Genomic DNA, 17,002 nt, shown 5'->3' with positions numbered 1-17,002 from the left:
ACTAAATAGAGAAACAAAATATTTAGACTTTGCAGATGCCATTGTGGCAAAATCACACATGATTGATATTCTACTAGATCAGGGGTCACCAACATGGTGCCCACAAGGACCACATGCGTCGCCTGTGTGCCTTTTCTAAAAATAGTTCACCATAGCGCCACTTACCTGTGAGCTGCTTCTAATGTTTTTTAAATCACACTTACATTGGTGTGAATTTGAAAATGACAATATTAAAATATAGATGACTAGATATAGATGAATATCATTATTTATTTATAATAACATAATTAAAGGTAAATTGAGCATTTTTTTTATTTTAGAAGTATTAAACTGGTAGCCCTTCACATTAATCTGTAACCAAGAAGTAGCTCTCAGTTTCAAAAAGGTTGGTGACCCCTGATCTAGATGTTATTCTTGAGTACATCAAACCAGGGAACCACTCAAAGTAGGAACACAAGTTTGTGCCTTATTAGTTTTAGGAACGCTTATTAGTTTTAGGAATCCTAAGCCTGACAGCATGGTGTACCACCAACAACCAGACTCTTCACTTCTATAAAATCTGTTCACTGCTATCGCCTTTATCTTTATTATTATAAATATAAAGGCGATAACGGTGAACAGATTTTATAGACGTGAAGAATAAGATGATTCCACCACGTAGAAGCAATGTTTAATACATAACTACAGAATATTGCACAGTACCACAATTGTTCCTTAAAACCATTCCATAACACATTTTTGACAATTTGTGATGGTTTTTGCCACACAATGTGAATACTTACAAAATCTGTAGTAATTGGACTAAAATAAAATGCTTTAAATATTTGCCTCACGTGCATTCTTTTACCTTTTACCCAGAACAAGTGGGAAACATAAGGTAGCATATTAAAGTCTTGTAAAGATAATGGAAGATACATATTTAAAGTATTCTATAACATGACCTTCCTCATGGCCTGTAGTTTTATGTGGAGCCTCCTGAATAAAGAAATTGATTTCACACTTCAACACAGGTCAAAAGATCCATTTTTCGATTTTTGCAAATCGAGATATATATATTTAAATTCAATAAAAAAAAAATGAATTGGCCCGAGTCCAGTGCACATCATGTAGACTCATTACGGTCGACGACCAGCTCGCGGTGGTTCTCCTCGGTTTTGAATTTTTTTGGACTCCGAACAAATTTCACAGCATTCTCCAAAATTTCCTTTTTGTTGTACAGGTGCAACTCTTCAGTGGGTTGCAGGAATGATAAGCAAGTTTTGCCCTTAAACTGCAATGTCTGTGTTTACTTTCACACAGTCCACCATAGGTTTCTCCACACTCTGGGCTTTCATGTGCAGTACCGTAGAGACTAATTGTTTTTATTTTAATTTAACACAGTTCTAAATAAATAACCCAGTCATTAGTGTTGCACAGGTCAGGTGACTCTCAGTGACTGTCTCAAGCTGGATAAATGTGGAGGGTTTTGTTATGAAGGACATCCAGTGTAAAACATGTGCCAAATCTAAAATGCGGATCACGAATCAGAATTTCATGGCGGATCGGTTGAGACCCGGGTTACCAACGACCACCACAGGTATCATTAACAACAGGGTACCAGTGGAAATTTCGCTGCTGTTGGCTGAGGGAGGAGAAGGAGAGGAAGAAGACGTCTACAGAGACAGCAGGGAAAGGAGAAGTGGAGGAGAAGGAGAGGAGGAAGACGTCTACAGAGACAGCAGGGAAAGGAGAAGTGGAGGAGAGTGGAGGTTCAGGTTGGACACTGAGGTAGGAGAAAAGGATTTGTAGCGATTGACCAGACAAATCTCCACAAGCAAAATCCAAATTCTGGTGAAACATCTTCCCAGTGGAGTGGAGGATATTATAACAGTGTTGTGTCTAGAACATGTTTATTGAAGAATCAGACTAAATGTGTAATAGGTCAGGTGCGTGAATTGCTAAGAAGCAGAACAAAAGAGTAAGTTGTTGGTTTAAAGACACGATTTACACCACAAACAGCAAATGGGACTTAATGTGAAATAAAATATCCAGACAGGTGTCCAAAAACTTTTGGTTGTTTAGTCAATCTATTAAACCCTTGAGATTACTGTCGATAGTAAACTCTTAGAAAATCTTTGGACTGCAATGAATAAGAACCATTATTTTTGCAATGGTTTAGGACTATAATTTCCACAAACAGTTTTGCATGCTGTAAACTCTCCTCTGGCATTAACATAAAGGATGCGCCTATAAGGATAAAATTAATTTTCCATTATTGTAATGTCCATTATTAAAAATAGCTATACAAATAAAATGTAATTAAACAAATAAATCTGTAGCCCTAAAATTTTAATCTACACAATTTTGAAAAACTGCTTTATAATTTTCATTTATTTAATATAATTAGAATTTATATCAGCTCAAGTTTGAACAGTTGAAAACTTTTAGAAAAGGTTCAGAAGTACTTAAAAAAAAAAAAAGGCTGAACATTTTTGGATAAGATTTTCTAGAAAGAGAAGCTGCTTTGTGTGAAAAGGAAGTGAGAAACACTTGAGAGTATTTAAGCTGTTCTTCTGCAGCACATTCTCCACTCTCACTGCTGATACACTGAGACTTTCATCATGTACCTGATACAAGGCATCGTCCTGCTCCTGCTCAGCGTCAGTGTTCAGAGTCATTCCATTAGGGTGAGTTACAGAAATATTAACCACATTAAAGATATTATGGATAATTAAAAGAAAATAATTCATATATTAATTAATGTATTTAATCAATATAATTAATGTATTTAATTAAAATGTGTATATATAAATATTTATTTATCAAACAGGCATTCGTTAATGAAACCTCTGAGGAGATTGGTAGGATTCACACTTTTAATGAATTTATCTGTACCATATTTTATTTTTACATCAAATACTCATATCACATTTTACTAATATTATTAATTCCATTTCAGATAACAGCATTGACAGTGATTATTACTCAGTTTCTGCCATAATTGAAAGAGCCAACAAGAATGCAGGTAAGAGAGAGAGAGAGAGAGAGAGAGAGCGAGAGAGAGAGAGCGTGAGAGAGCGCGCGAGAGAGAGAGAGAGAGAGAGAGAGAGAGAGAGAGAGAGAGAGAGAGCGAGAGAGAGAGAGAGAGAGAGAGCGAGAGAGAGAGAGAGAAAGAGCGAGAGAGCGCGAGAGAGAGAGCGTGAGAGAGCGAGAGAGCGCGAGAGAGAGAGAGAGAGAGAGAGAGAGAGAGAGAGAGAGAGAGAGAGAGAGAGAGCGAGAAAGAGAGAGCGTGAGAGAGCGCGCGAGAGAGAGAGAGAGAGAGAGAAAGAGCGAGAAAGCGAGAGAGCGAGAAAGAGAGAGCGTGAGAGAGCGAGAGAGCGCGAGAGAGAGAGAGAGAGAGAGAGAGAGAGAGAGAGCGAGAGAGAGAGAGAAAGAGCGAGAGAGAGCATGAGAGAGCGAGAGAGCGCGAGTGAGAGAGAGAGAGAGAGAGAGAGAGAGAGAGAGAGAGAGAGAGAGAAAGAGTGAGAGAGAGAGATAGTGAGAGAGAGAGAGAGAGAGAGAGAGAGAGAGAGAGAGAGAGAGAGAGAGAAAGAGAGAGAGAGAGAGAGAGAGAGAGAACGAGAGAGAGAGAGAAAGAGCGAGAGAGCGCGAGTGAGAGAGAGAGAAAGAGCGAGAGAGAGCGTGAGAGAGCGAGAGAGCGCGAGAGAGAGAGAGAGAGAGAAAGAGTAAGAGAGAGAGAGAGAGAGAGAGAGAGAGAGAGAGAGAGAGAAAGAGCGAGAGAGAGAGAGAAAGAGTAAGAGAGAGAGAGAGAGAGAGAGAGAGAGAGAGAGAGAGAGAGAGAGAGAGAGAGAGAACATTCAATAAAACACTAAACCACATCATAATGCACTGATGTACTAACAAACATTTTCACTAGATCGAGTGTCAGTGGTTTTGAGACACATAATAAACATGAATAAACTGATACATGAATGAAACTGCATACACTAACAATCTCAGTGTTCAATCCACAATTGTGTTTTGCTGAACAGGAAAGCCAGACGGTAATTTCACCATTATACATGGTGACATAGCCGTGTTCACTGGACTCCAGAATGCAGATCCATGTACTTCTAATAAGTGCATGTGGATCAGAAGCCAAGATATGATGGTTTATGTGCCTTATGTCATTTCCAGTCAGTACTGTGAGTATAATATTTTATCTGGCTTCAAAGGAATATTTGTCAGAGCTTCATTATTTACCTTTAACAAGCTTCTCTTTCTGGCAGCACCACCTGAAAAAGATGTTATCCAGCATGCAATGGACTCCTTCCAAAAGTCGACCTGTATCCGATTTGTACCTCGCAGAAAGGAAGTAAATTACATTAATATAATCTCAGACAAAGGGTATGTCACTAATCCTGTTATTGATGACTATTTTGACAAACAGTTTCACCTCCAATCCAGTTCTCATGTAATGAAAGCAGTCTTGAGGATGTATTTGTGCTGTACAGGTGCTACTCTTATGTTGGACGCGTTAATGGAAAGCAGGTTTTGTCCCTAAACCGCAACGGCTGTATGTACCACAAAGTTGTCCAACATGAGCTTCTTCACGCTCTGGGATTTCATCATGAGCAGTGCCGTAGAGACCGTGACAAACACGTCAGAATCCTTATCCGAAATATCAGGAAGGGTGAGCAGGGAATCAATTTTATTTCTTATTTCGAACTAATAAAGTTTATTCATTTTAATTAATGACCATAACATTGTTCATGGCATCTGGGAACTCAAAGATTCTGTTCCTCAATGAACTGAAATGTTTAGTGATGAATCTAGAAATCCAGTTTATTTCTAAAATGTTTGTTCTGACAGTAAAAAGCAGTTAATGATCTAATTATGTGATTAAAATATTCACAGATGCATTAATCAATTTTGTGAAAGTAGCCACCAACAATTTGAACACTCCATATGACTACAATTCCATCATGCACTATTCGAGGTAAAATAATCATTTTCTTTCTTATTTAAATAACGGCACGATTATATGCATAACTGAAATCACACTTTATTGTTCTAGGTATGCTTTCTCCATGAACAGCTATCCGACCATCCTCCCTACACCAGACAAGTATGTTTCCATCGGACGTGCCACTGAGATGAGCCACAACGACATTCTGCGTGTTAACAGGCTCTACTGCAGTTAAACATCATTAGTGTGTTCCGAATGCTTTCACAAATGTTCTGCTTTCCGTTGTCACATTTTAAATATATTCTTTTCTTTAATCTAGATTTATTTCGCTTCTACTTTTGATGCTATTTAGATCTGCTTTTTTGGGGAGGCACTGGATTACTGATCAAAAGGTCAGTGGTTGAAGCCTAATAATAAAGTCTTAGAGCTCTTATTTCTGATTAATTGCTTTAGGGGCACTGTAACATGACCGACGGTGCCCCCAGATTCCTAACATCACTGGGATATGCAAAGATTTTCACTGTGTAATCTGTAATTTACATGTGACAAGGAATTTATTTTTTACATGCAATTAAAAAAAATAAAAAAAATAATAATGCATACAAACATTAGTGTATGAATTCATATTTTGATAACAGGTGGTGGGCTGCATCGTTCTTCTATCTTCTATCACATTATATTATCTCTCACACCCATATGTGGTTCTTCCCCAAACTGTTATATAGCATGCATTTATTTACATATACTAATTGTGTAAAAGCTGAGATCAGCTATTATGCAGAAAAGTTAAGGGCCTTGCTCAAGGGCCCCACACTTGCAGCTAGGATAGCTATGGTTTTAATCCTTAATCTTCAGACTAGTAACTCAAGAGCCTAACCATTATTCCAACATAGCTTTTATTGTAAAATGAGAGCTAAAGATTTGTGAGTTTGAGCACAGAATTGGATGAGCACTTTGGGAAGTGTAGTCCAGGGTGGCCATGTTTGTAGTTTGCAGTGTTTGCTGGGAACTGAAGTTTGTGGACTGCTATGGCCTGAAAGAAACACACAATTTTCTAGAATGTCTTTTTCTTTCTTTTCAGACCTAAACATGTGGCATGTGGTCTAGCATCATCTCTGGATTCTCATCTGTGTTTTATTATGATCAGTTTACCTTTGACCTTCTTTTTGTGCTTTCAGGAACACACACACAGCCTGTGTGCTTAGACCTCACAAAGCAAAAGCTACTTCATTGTTTTTGATAAGTGTTAATTTTTTCATAAGCTCACTGACAATGTGATCAAAATAAAGAGCTGGCTCTGCCTGTCTCTTAGTTTTTCTCCATAGTCTCGCATGCCAGTGTCCTAGGGTACCCTAGATAGATAACCATGGAAATGGAAGCCTGCCAAACCATTCATTCTGCACACCAAGCATTAGCAAAGTTTTAAAACTGTCATGCAGCAGAATCTGATAGCCAGTAGGTTCTCCAGGGGCCACTGCACCCCACCACATCTTCAGTTGTGTCTCTTGTCCATGTGCCACATGTGACACTCACAGTGTGAACTAGTTACTATGCGGGCATTTTCAGTTTCTTACACTCGCAGTGGTTGGTTGCCCTTTGTACTACTTTCAGCAGATGATTTTCTGTAACTGGTGATTAATGGCAGAGGGGACGGACATGCAGATCAACCTGGCTATACTGCAGCAATTCAATGCACAACTCTCAACAGGAGGTTTAGATCAAGTCCAGTGGCACCTGGCTTCCTCTATTTAATTTTATCTAAAGCCTTCTACACCCACTGGGATTGGAGCAAAACCTGCGTAGCCTGTTCTTGCAACGGTTTGGGTGTGTTTGTCATATTACCACAAACATCTGCCTATATGGTGTAATATATATATATTTATATATACAGTGGGTACGGAAAGTATTCAGACCCCCTTAAATTTTTCACTCTTTGTTATATTGCAGCCATTTGCTAAAATCATTTAGGTTCATTCTTCTTCCTCATGAATGTACACACAGCTCCCCATACTGACAAAAAAAAAACAGAATTGTTGACGTTGTTGCAGATTTATTAAAAAAGAAAAACTGATATCACATGGTCCTAAGTATTCAGACCCTTTGCTCAGTATTTAGTAGAAGCCCCCTTTTGATCTAATACAGCCAGGAGTCTTTTTGGGAAAGATGCAACAAGTCTTTCACACCTGGATTTGGGGATCCTCTGCCATTCCTCCTTGCAGGTCCTCTCCAGTTCTGTCAGGTTGAGTGGTAAACGTTGGTGGACAGCCATTTTTAGGTCTCTCCAGAGATGCTCAATTGGGTTTAAGTCAGGGCTCTGGCTGGGCTATTTAAGAAAAGTCACGGAGTTGTTGTGAAGCCACTCCTTCGTTATTTTAGCTGTGTGCTTAGGGTCATTGTCTTGTTGGAGGGTAAACCTTCGGCCCAGTCTGAGGTCCAGAGCACTCTGGAGAAGGTTTTTGTCCAGGATATCCCTGTACTTGGCTGCATTCATCTTTCCCTCGATTGCAACCAGTCGTCCTGTCCCTGCAGCTGAAAAACACCCCCACAGCATGATGCTGCCACCACCATGCTTCACTGTTGGGACTGTATTGGACAGGTGATGAGCAGTGCCTGGTTTTCTCCACACATACTGCTTAGAATTAAGGCAAAAAAGTTCTATTTTGGTCTTATCAGACCAGAGAATCTTATTTCTCACCATCTTGGAGTCCTTCAGGTGTTTTTTAGCAAACTCCATGCGGGCTTTCATGTGTCTTACACTGAGGAGAGGCTTCCGTCGGGCCACTCTGCCATAAAGCCCCGACTGGTGGAGGGCTGCAGTGATGGTTGACTTTCTACAACTTTCTCCCATCTCCTGACTGCATCTCTGGAGCTCAGCCACAGTGATCTTTGGGTTCTTCTTTACCTCTCTCACCAAGGCTCTTCTCCCCCGATAGCTCAGTTTGGCCGGACGGCCAGCTCTAGGAAGGGTTCTGGTCGTCCCAAACGTCTTCCATTTGAGGATTATGGAGGCCACTGTGCTCTTAGGAACCTTAAGTGTAGCAGAAATCTTTTTGTAACCTTGGCCAGATCTGTGCCTTGCCACAATTCTGTCTCTGAGCTCTTCAGGCAGTTCCTTTGACCTCATGATTCTCATTTGCTCTGACATGCATTGTGATCTGGAAGGTCTTATATAGACAGGTGTTTGGCTTTCCTAATCAAGTCCAATCAGTATAATCAAACACAGCTGGACTCAAACGAAGGTGTGGAACCATCTCAAGGATGATCAGAAGAAATGAAAAGCACCTGAGTTAAATATATGAGTGTCACAGCAAAGGGTCTGAATACTTAGGACCATGTGATATTTCAGTTTTTCTTTTTTAATAAATCTGCAACAATGTCAACAATTCTGTGTTTTTCTGTCAATATGGGGAGCTGTGTGTACATTCATGAGGAAGAAGAATGAACTTAAATGATTTTAGCAAATGGCTGCAATATAACAAAGAGTGAAAAATTTAAGGGGGTCTGAATACTTTCTGTACCCACTGTATATAAAGCTTTTCAATACTATATATTAAAAAATGGCAGTTATGTTAGTAGTGGAAATTATACCATTATTCCTTTAACAATTGATAGCTATGGCTAATACTGACCATGTTTTCTGTTCCATTGCACACTGTCCTTTATTAAAGTCTATTTTAAAAGAAGCAGGGACCTTGTCAAGCCATTAGTAAACAGATTACTTGAAATTACTTTATGGATTGTGCAATGTGATAGAAAGAAAGCCATACCACTCAGTGTGTGGCAGAGGCGTTCTTCTCTGATATCTTCTAAATTGTTTTTCTAAAAGAGACCCTGAAGATTTATCACTTTTAATACATTTGACTGTTTTAAGGTGAGAAAAACAAAAACGTTAGATAGTGTATCTGTCACATCAAGAACAATGTACAGACAAATGGGCTGGTAATTTAATCAAAAACCATGATTGTTTTTTATTAAATCAATAAACATGCCAGAAAACATGATTTATAAGTTCCTTCATCATATATATAACTGCCTATTTTTCCAATCGGTTTGAGTTGTGCCAGTTTGGTGCCCTTCTGTTTGAGATGTTCAGAACTCTAGAAATGTTTTACCATTTGTTCCATAGAATCAACTTTGCACAAAGTGCATATTCCTCTGCCTATTTGGATGATATAATAATTTAAAGCGGGAAGTGGTGGTTCCAGCGGTTAGGGCGCTGGGTTGCCGATCGGAAGGTCTGGTGTTTAAGCCCCGGTATCGCCAAGCTGCCACTCTTGGGCCCTTGAGCAAGGCCCTTAACCCTCTATGCTCCGTGGGTCCCTTACGAGGGAAATATCAAGGTCCGTGACGTCGGAGTGACGTGGGGCCGCCTTCCCGTGGGCTCACCACCTGCAGGAGGGGCCGTAAGGGACGGTGCTGTGAGGATTGGGCAGCAGTCGAAGGCGGGGGCCTGCTTAGACTGCTGCCCCCGCGACCCGAATTACGGATAAGCAGGAGAAAATAAATGAATGAATGAATGAATGAATGAATGAATGAATGAATGAATGAATAATTTAAGGGAAGGGAAGCATGTATATTGTGAAAAGCAGGAGTCCTAAAACTGAACCTTGTGGCACCCCCTAATTTACTTGCAGTAACCTGGATAGTTCTCCATTTAAGTCTACAAAATGGTAACGATCGGACAGGTAGGATTTAAACCATCTTAATGCCTGTCCCTGAATGCCAATGTAATTTTGTAAGCGATCCAGGAGATGATCATGATCTATAGTGTTGAATGCAGCACTAAGATCTAGCAAAACTAACAGCGAGATGTAGCCTTGGTCTGAAGCTAAAAACGGGTCATTAGTGATTTTAACTAGAGCAGTTTCTGTGCTGTGATGGTCCAGTAGTGGCAGAATGGCTTGAGGCAACCAACTGGATGTAACTGCAATGCTTCCTAAGCTATGCAAAATGTTACTGCTGATCATCTGTGACTACAGCCATGTTGCACTAATCATCCCCTCCTTCATTCCTTCTATTTTTTTACCCATCTTACTCTTTCATTGTGAAGGTCTAAGCCTCAGACTCAATGCCTGACCTCTGCTTAATGAAATTATCAAGTTTGCCCTAGAGCATATGTGTCAAACAACATGTCAAACAAAACACATCCTGCCTGGCGTACAATTATATCCAGCCTGCAAGATCATTTTATATATCTTTTTTTTTTAATGGCCTGGCGATATGGACCTCATACCGTGTTTATCTACTGTTTTTTATTGTAAATAGGCCACTTATGCACTTCTGGTTGGATGCTAACTGCATTTCATTGACTCTGTACATGTAACTTGCACAATGACAATAAAGTCGAATCTAATCTGATTTAATCTAATATGAAGCGCCGATAACAACATCTTTTCTTGGCAAGCATCCAGCTATAGATTTTCGAAGAATTCACAGGCTTTGGTGTAATACCTTAATAAAATGTCCTCAAATGTGTTACAAAATTGTGTTAAGAAACATTGTTCGCTGTGGTGAAACTGCATGTACTTACAGTATGTGTTCGTCTTTGCCTGTAAGTGCTTTCTTTTACTTATCTACTGTAATATTGTGGTTTACTTCTGTGCAGACTTTCATGTGTGACACTGGGGTTGAGAAATCCTGCTCTTCAGATAACACTTTCTGAGAAAATCTGACATTAAAATTCAGTTGCTGAATTCTGACCAAAGTGAATAATGAAAACTATACTTACACATTCGTTCATTCATTCATCTTCTCCCGCTTATCCATAAGTCGGGTCGCGGGGGCAGCAGTCTAAGCAGATTCCCCAGACACTTCTCTGTGTCCAGGGATCGGGCTGTCAAGGCCCCCGCCTTCGACTGCTGCCCAATCCTCTCAGCACCGGTCCCTTACGGTCCCTCCTGCAGGTGATGAGCCCACGGGAAGGCGGCCCCACGCCGCTCCGACGTCACGGTCCTTGATTTATTTTTACTCGTAAGGGTCCCCTGGAGCATAGAGGGTTAAGGGCCTTGCTCAAGGGCCCAAGAGTGGCAGCTTGGCGATACCCGGGCTTGAACCTCCGACCTTCCGATTGGTAACCCAGCGCCTTAACCGCTGGATTACCAACCACTCCACACCACATTATACAGTAAAATTATACTGAACTTCAGCATATAAAACACTTGTATGCACCAGATCTAAAATCTTCTTCACTCAGTGTTCCTCAAATCCTTAATTCAAATGTAATTACAGTTAAATTAAGAATATTTAAAAAAAGGTTCATGGAAATCCAGAATAAAAATTTCACCAAGAGGAAAAATACACCAGATAATTGACTTTTACAAAAAATATTAAGTCATTGGGAACTGATCAAGTCAAGTCAAGTCAAGTCAAGTCAAGAAGCTTTTATTGTCATTCAACCATGTATAGCTGATGCAGTACACAGTGAAATGAGACAACGTTCCTCCTGAACCCAGGTGCTACATAAAACAACATAAAACAACAGTAAACAACAGTCACAGAACAGAAGAACACAGGGCCAGGAACTAAGATCCTCGCCACATAAAGTGCATGTGTGCAACTGGTGCAAACAGTGCAAAGACATCACAAGACAGTGCGAGACAACACAGGACAGTGCAGAACAATACAAAATACACAAAATATAAAAATAAAAACAACAATAGCTCCGCCAGTAAAACCTGTTGTAACAAAATAAGGTGCACAGTAGCAGAAAAATGAAAACAGAGAAATGTAAACAATTGTGCAATAGCAGCAATCAAAAATAAAGTGATCAGTGACCAAAGGATTTGGAGAGAATATTGTGCAAAGAGAGCAAGTCCCGGAAGATCAGCAACAAACAACAAACGGCATGTAAACATTATTGCGACAATGAAAGGTGTAAATGGTGTTGAAACCTGGGTGTGCGAAGTGTACGTATGTGTGTTGAGTCCGGTTGTACAGATCAGTCACACAGTTGTGTGTAAGTGTGTGTGTGTGAGTATGTGTGTGTGTGTGAGAGAGAGTTCAGTTCAGATGTTTGTTGAGTAAGTGTGAGTGTGTGTGTGTGAGTATGTGTGTGTGTGTGAGAGAGAGTTCAGTTCAGATGTTTGTTGAGGAGCCTGATGGCTTGCGGGAAAAAACTGTTGCACAGTCTTGTTGTGACGGCCCGAATGCTTCGGAACCGTTTCCCTGATGGTAGGAGGGTGAAGTGTGTGTGTGACGGGTGTGTGTGTGGTCATCCACAATGCTGTGTGCTTTGCGGATGCAGTGTGTGGTGTAAATGTCCATGATAGAGGGGAGAAAGACTCCGATGATCTTCTCAGCTGTCCTCACTATCCTCTGTAGGGTCTTGCGACCCGAGACGGTGCAGTTCCCAAACCAGGCAGTGATGCAGCTGCTCAAAATGCTCTCGATGGCCCCCTCTGTAGAACATGGTCAGGATGGGGAGAGGGAGATGAGCTTTCCTCAGCCTTCTCAGGAAGTAGAGACGCTGCTGGGCTTTCTTGGTGATGGAGCTGGTGTTAAGTGGGGAGTGGTGGCTCCAGTGTTTAAGGCGCTGGATTACTGATTACTGATCGGAAGGTCGGTGGTTCAAGCCCCGGTATTGCCCAGCTGCCACTCTTGGGCCCTTGAGCAAGGCCCTTAACCCTCTGTGTGCTCCAGGGGCGCCGTATCATGGCCGACCCTGCGCTCTGACCCCAGCTTCCAAGCAAGCTGGGATATGCGAAGAACAACATTTCACTGTGCTGTAATGTATATGTGACAAATAAAGGCTATTCTATTCTATTCTGGCTATTCCATTATTAAGTGACAAGGTGAGGTTATCCGCCAGATGAACACCAAGGAATTTGGTGCTCTTGACGATCTCCACTGAAGATCCCTCGATGATCAGTGGAGAATTGTCTCTCTGTGCTCTCCTGAAGTCAACAACCATCTCTTTGGTTTTGTCCACGTTCAGAGACAGGTTGTTGGCTCCACACCAGGCTGTTAACCGTTGCACCTCCTCTCTGTATGCTGACTCGTCGTTCTTGCTGATTAGACCCATCACGGTCGTATCATCAGCAAACTTAATGATATGATTCGAGCTGTGCGTTGGTGCACAGTCGTGAGTCAGCAGAGTGAACAGCAGTGGACTGAGCACACAGCCCTGAGGGGCTCCAGTGCTCAGTGTGGTGGTGCTGGAGATGCTGTTCCCGATCCTGACTGACTGAGGTCTCTCAGTCAGGAAGTCCAGGATCCAGTTGCAGAGGGAGGTGTTCAGGCCCAGTAGGCTCAACTTCTCAATCAGGTGCTGAGGAATGATTGTGTTAAATGCTGAACTGAAGTCTATGAACAGCATCCTTACATAAGAGTCTTTGTTATCCAGATGGGTGAGGGCCAGATGGAGGGTTGTGGAGATGGCATCGTCCGTGGAGCGGTTTGGACGATACGCAAACTGCATGGGGTCCAGTGCGGGTGGGAGCTGGGTCTTTATGTGCCTCATGACGAGCCTCTCGAAGCACTTCATCATGATGGGTGTGAGTGGAACGGGACGATAGTCATTGAGGCAGGAGACAGAAGACTTCTTCGGCACAGGAATGATGGTTGTCGTCTTGAGGCACGTGGGAACAGTGGCGCTGCTCAGGGAGATGTTAAAGATGTCAAGTCAAGTCAAGTCAAGTTTATTTGTATAGCGCTTTTCACAACAGACATTGTCTCAAAGCAGCTTTACAGAAAACAACAGTGAAGGTGAATGGTGTGCGTTTGTCCCTGATGAGCAGCCGTGGCGACAGTGGCAAGGAAAAACTCCCTTAGATGATATGAGGAAGAAACCTTGAGAGGAACCAGACTCAAAGGGGAACCCATCCTCATATGGGTGACATCAAAAGTTTGGTCATAAATCTTTCAACAATACAGAACAATTTGTGATCATCATAGATCCAGCATCAGCTTCTCCATGCCAGGGCCTTTAAACACTCGGCATCTACTTCTCCATGATCATCCATAGGTCCATAATCTTCACGAGGTGGGACGTGACTGGAGCTGGCCAAACCTCAGGAAGCCTCGGGATGGGGAGAGAAAGAGAAGCAGTGGAGAGGAATTAGCGTAGCTGCTGTTCATGATATTAACAGCACAAGTTGATAATGTGCATGTGATCAGATGTTCTGGAGCACAAGGTTGTGATGTGATGTGTGTGATGTGTGTTATGTGTAGGCTTTGCTAAAAAGATATGTTTTTAATCTGCACTTAAACTGGGAGAGTGTATCTGAACCCCGAACACTGTCAGGAAGACTATTCCAGAGTTTAGGAGCTAAATGTGAAAATGCTCTACCGCCTTTAGTGGACTTTGCTATTCTAGGAACTACTAGAAGCCCAGAGTTTTGAGATCTCAGGGAGCGTGACGGATTGTAGCGTGTTAAGAGACTGGATAGATACATGGGAGCCAAACCATTTAGTGCTTTATAAGTGAGTAGCAGTAGTTTGTAGTCTATTCGAAACTTAATAGGAAGCCAATGTAGGGACGATAAGATTGGGGTTATATGATCGTATTTTCTTGACCTAGTAAGAACTCTTGCTGCGGCATTCTGAACTAACTGAAGCTTGTTTATTAATGATGCAGGACATCCACCTAGTAATGCATTACAGTAGTCTATTCTAGAGGTCATAAACGCATGGACGAGCTTCTCTGCATCAGATATAGATAACATATTTCTTAGCTTAGAAATATTTCTAAGGTGAAAGAAGGCTGTTTTTGTAACTTGATTGATGTGATTTTTAAAAGATAAGTTGCTGTCTAAAATAACTCCCAGGTCTTTTACCGTTGAACTAGTAGTTACAGAACAACCGTCTAAATGCAGGCTGAGATGCTGGAGCTTCTGTGTACTATTTTTTGGGCCGATGAGCAAAATCTCCGTTTTATCAGGATTTAATAGCAGAAAGTTATGGGTCATCCAATCTCTTATTTCTTCAACACACTCAGTTATGCGAGCTAATTGAGCTGTATCGCCTGGTTTGGATGAAATATATAGCTGGGTATCATCAGCATAACAATGGAAGCTAATTCCATGCCTTCTAATAATATTTCCTAATGGAAGCATGTATATTGTAAAAAGCAGGGGTCCCAGAACTGACCCTTGTGGCACGCCATAATTTACTAGCATTATCCTGGATAGCTCTCCATTTAAATCTACGAAATGGTAACGATTGGACAGGTAGGATTTAAACCAGCTTAATGCCTGTCCCTGAATACCGATGTAATTCTGTAAGCGATCGAGGAGAAGATCATGATCTATAGTGTCGAACGCAGCACTAAGATCTAGTAAAACTAATAGGGAGATGTAGCCTTGGTCTGAAGCTAAAAACAGGTCGTTAGTGATTTTAACTAGAGCAGTTTCTGTGCTATGATGGGGCCTAAAACCTGACTGAAACTCTTCAAAGATATTGTTCTCCTGCAAGTGGTTACATAACTGGGCAGCGACAATCTTTTCTAAAATCTTAGACATAAATGGGAGATTTGAAATTGGTCTGTAATTCGATAGCGTGTTTGGATCCAGATTAGGTTTTTTAATGAGGGGCTTAATAACTGCTAACTTGAGGGATTTAGGGACATGACCTAACGATAGTGAGGAGTTAATAATATTTAAAAGAGGCTCACCAGCTGTATATAACACTTCCTTCAGTAGTTTAGTGGGAATTGGATCTAACTGACATGTTGTTGATTTAGCTTTCATAATAGCATCATACAGCTCTTCCTGTCCTATACATGTAAAACAGTGTAGTTGTGGGGTTGTAAGTACGATTGTGGAGATGTCAGTGAATACATCTGCTAGTTGTTCTGCACAATCCCTGAGCACTCTGCCAGGAATGTTGTCAGGTCCAGCAGACTTCCGTGGGTTAACTCTGCATAGAGTTTTCCTCACATCAGCTGTGGTTAGACAGAGCACCTGGTGACTGGGAGGAGGGATGGTCTTCCTCGCCACCACGTTGTTCTGCACCTCGAACCGGGCGTAGAAGTCATTCAGCGCATCTGGGAGGGAGGGGTCACGGTCACAAGCAGGTGATGTGGTCTTGTAATTCGTGATCGCCTGGATGCCCTGCCACATGCGCCGGGTGTCTCCGCTGTCCTGATGTACGCATTCAAAGCAAAAAAAATTATTCTTGAACAAAAAGTTCAAAAGTTCAAACAAAAAGAGAGGCCAATGAGAATCTATTGTTTAACATGAACTGAAAAATATCAATACCATGAAATGTACACTGAAAATAGTTTGGACAGATCTGATCACCTACCATGCAGCTGTAATCGAAAGCTTTCTTCATATTACCCCATCATGTGCATCTGATGACATAATGAATTCCAGCTATGTCTGTATTAGTATAAGGTGGTAGCTCGGTGGTTAAGACACTGGACTTTTGATCGGAAGATCACAAGTTCATTGCCACTGCTGGGCCCTTGAGCAAGTCCCTTAACCTCATCTGCTTTAAAGTCACTTTCGATAAAGGCATCTTCCAAATGCCATCAATGTCAATGTGAATGTATTTTTACTGCACAAATGCTGCCTGGAAATAGAGATAAACGCTTTTAAAGATCAGAGTTCAGAGTATGCATGATCCTTCTCATACTTAATGACTATCTGCACTTCTAAAAACAACATTCCTGTTTTAATGTTGCATAATATAACAGCAAACTCATTATTATTATTAGGAAGCCAAGCACTGAAGCTGTGTAGGTACCCTACTGTTATTCTACATTTCTTCTTGTTTTTTTTCTCTTCTTGCTAGAGTATTAATGGCAACCATAAAACTGTCTGGTAAAATGTGACTTGTCCAAACATAACCAATTTGATACATAAAAGCTGATCAATAGTATTTTGAATAATCTAAAATAGTTGCCTATAACAGCAAAGCTGCCAAACAGTAAAAGAGGCAGTATCTCAGCATCTGTTTAGTGCACTGACACACGCCACCTACTGGTCAAAGAATCTGAGAATGGCTTTTTATTTTTTCATTAATGAGTATATTACTACAATAATAAACATCCTAGACAGAAATACACTGACATTTGGACTTACCAACAGACAGAGGATAGATAGATAGATAGATAGATAGATAGATAGATAGATA

The 17,002-nt window shown here is 41.2% G+C and overlaps 1 protein-coding gene and 2 long non-coding RNA genes across 3 annotated transcripts in view; all 3 read left to right on the top strand.

The window, feature by feature from the left end:
* The window catches only part of LOC310730936, a 208,752-nt gene that overhangs the window by 49,616 nt on the left and 142,134 nt on the right, over nucleotides 1–17,002 (top strand). The window contains exon 3 of the long non-coding RNA XR_014535022.1: nucleotides 1,631–1,748. This is a non-coding gene — a long non-coding RNA (uncharacterized lncRNA). The remainder of the gene's footprint in view (nucleotides 1–1,630; nucleotides 1,749–17,002) is intronic.
* Nucleotides 2,517–3,222, top strand: LOC310730935. The gene is made up of 3 exons (XR_014535021.1): nucleotides 2,517–2,666; nucleotides 2,810–2,840; nucleotides 2,939–3,222. It is a non-coding gene; the product is annotated as an uncharacterized lncRNA (long non-coding RNA).
* Nucleotides 4,016–5,611, top strand: LOC310730926 (hatching enzyme 1.2-like). The gene is made up of 5 exons (XM_083550164.1): nucleotides 4,016–4,163; nucleotides 4,248–4,365; nucleotides 4,473–4,651; nucleotides 4,876–4,957; nucleotides 5,036–5,611. Exons 1-5 carry the CDS (start codon nucleotides 4,103–4,105, stop codon nucleotides 5,160–5,162), a joined length of 567 nt encoding a protein of 188 aa, XP_083406290.1. The 5' UTR covers nucleotides 4,016–4,102; the 3' UTR covers nucleotides 5,163–5,611.

The sequence above is a fragment of the Silurus aristotelis genome (assembly GCF_946808225.1).
Source record: "Silurus aristotelis genome assembly, chromosome: 9".
In the NCBI taxonomy this organism is placed as follows: Eukaryota; Metazoa; Chordata; class Actinopteri; order Siluriformes; family Siluridae; genus Silurus; species Silurus aristotelis.
This window is presented reverse-complemented; position numbering and strand designations above follow the sequence as displayed.

Coding starts and splice junctions, on each gene's coding strand:
- LOC310730926 (XM_083550164.1), top strand. CDS start 4,103: ATGTGGATCAGAAGCCAAGATATGATGGTTTATGTGCCTTATGTCATT. Junction 4,164..4,247: donor TGTCATTTCCAGTCAGTACT/GTGAGTATAATA, acceptor TCTTTCTGGCAG/CACCACCTGAAAAAGATGTT. Junction 4,652..4,875: donor TATCCGAAATATCAGGAAGG/GTGAGCAGGGAA, acceptor AAATATTCACAG/ATGCATTAATCAATTTTGTG.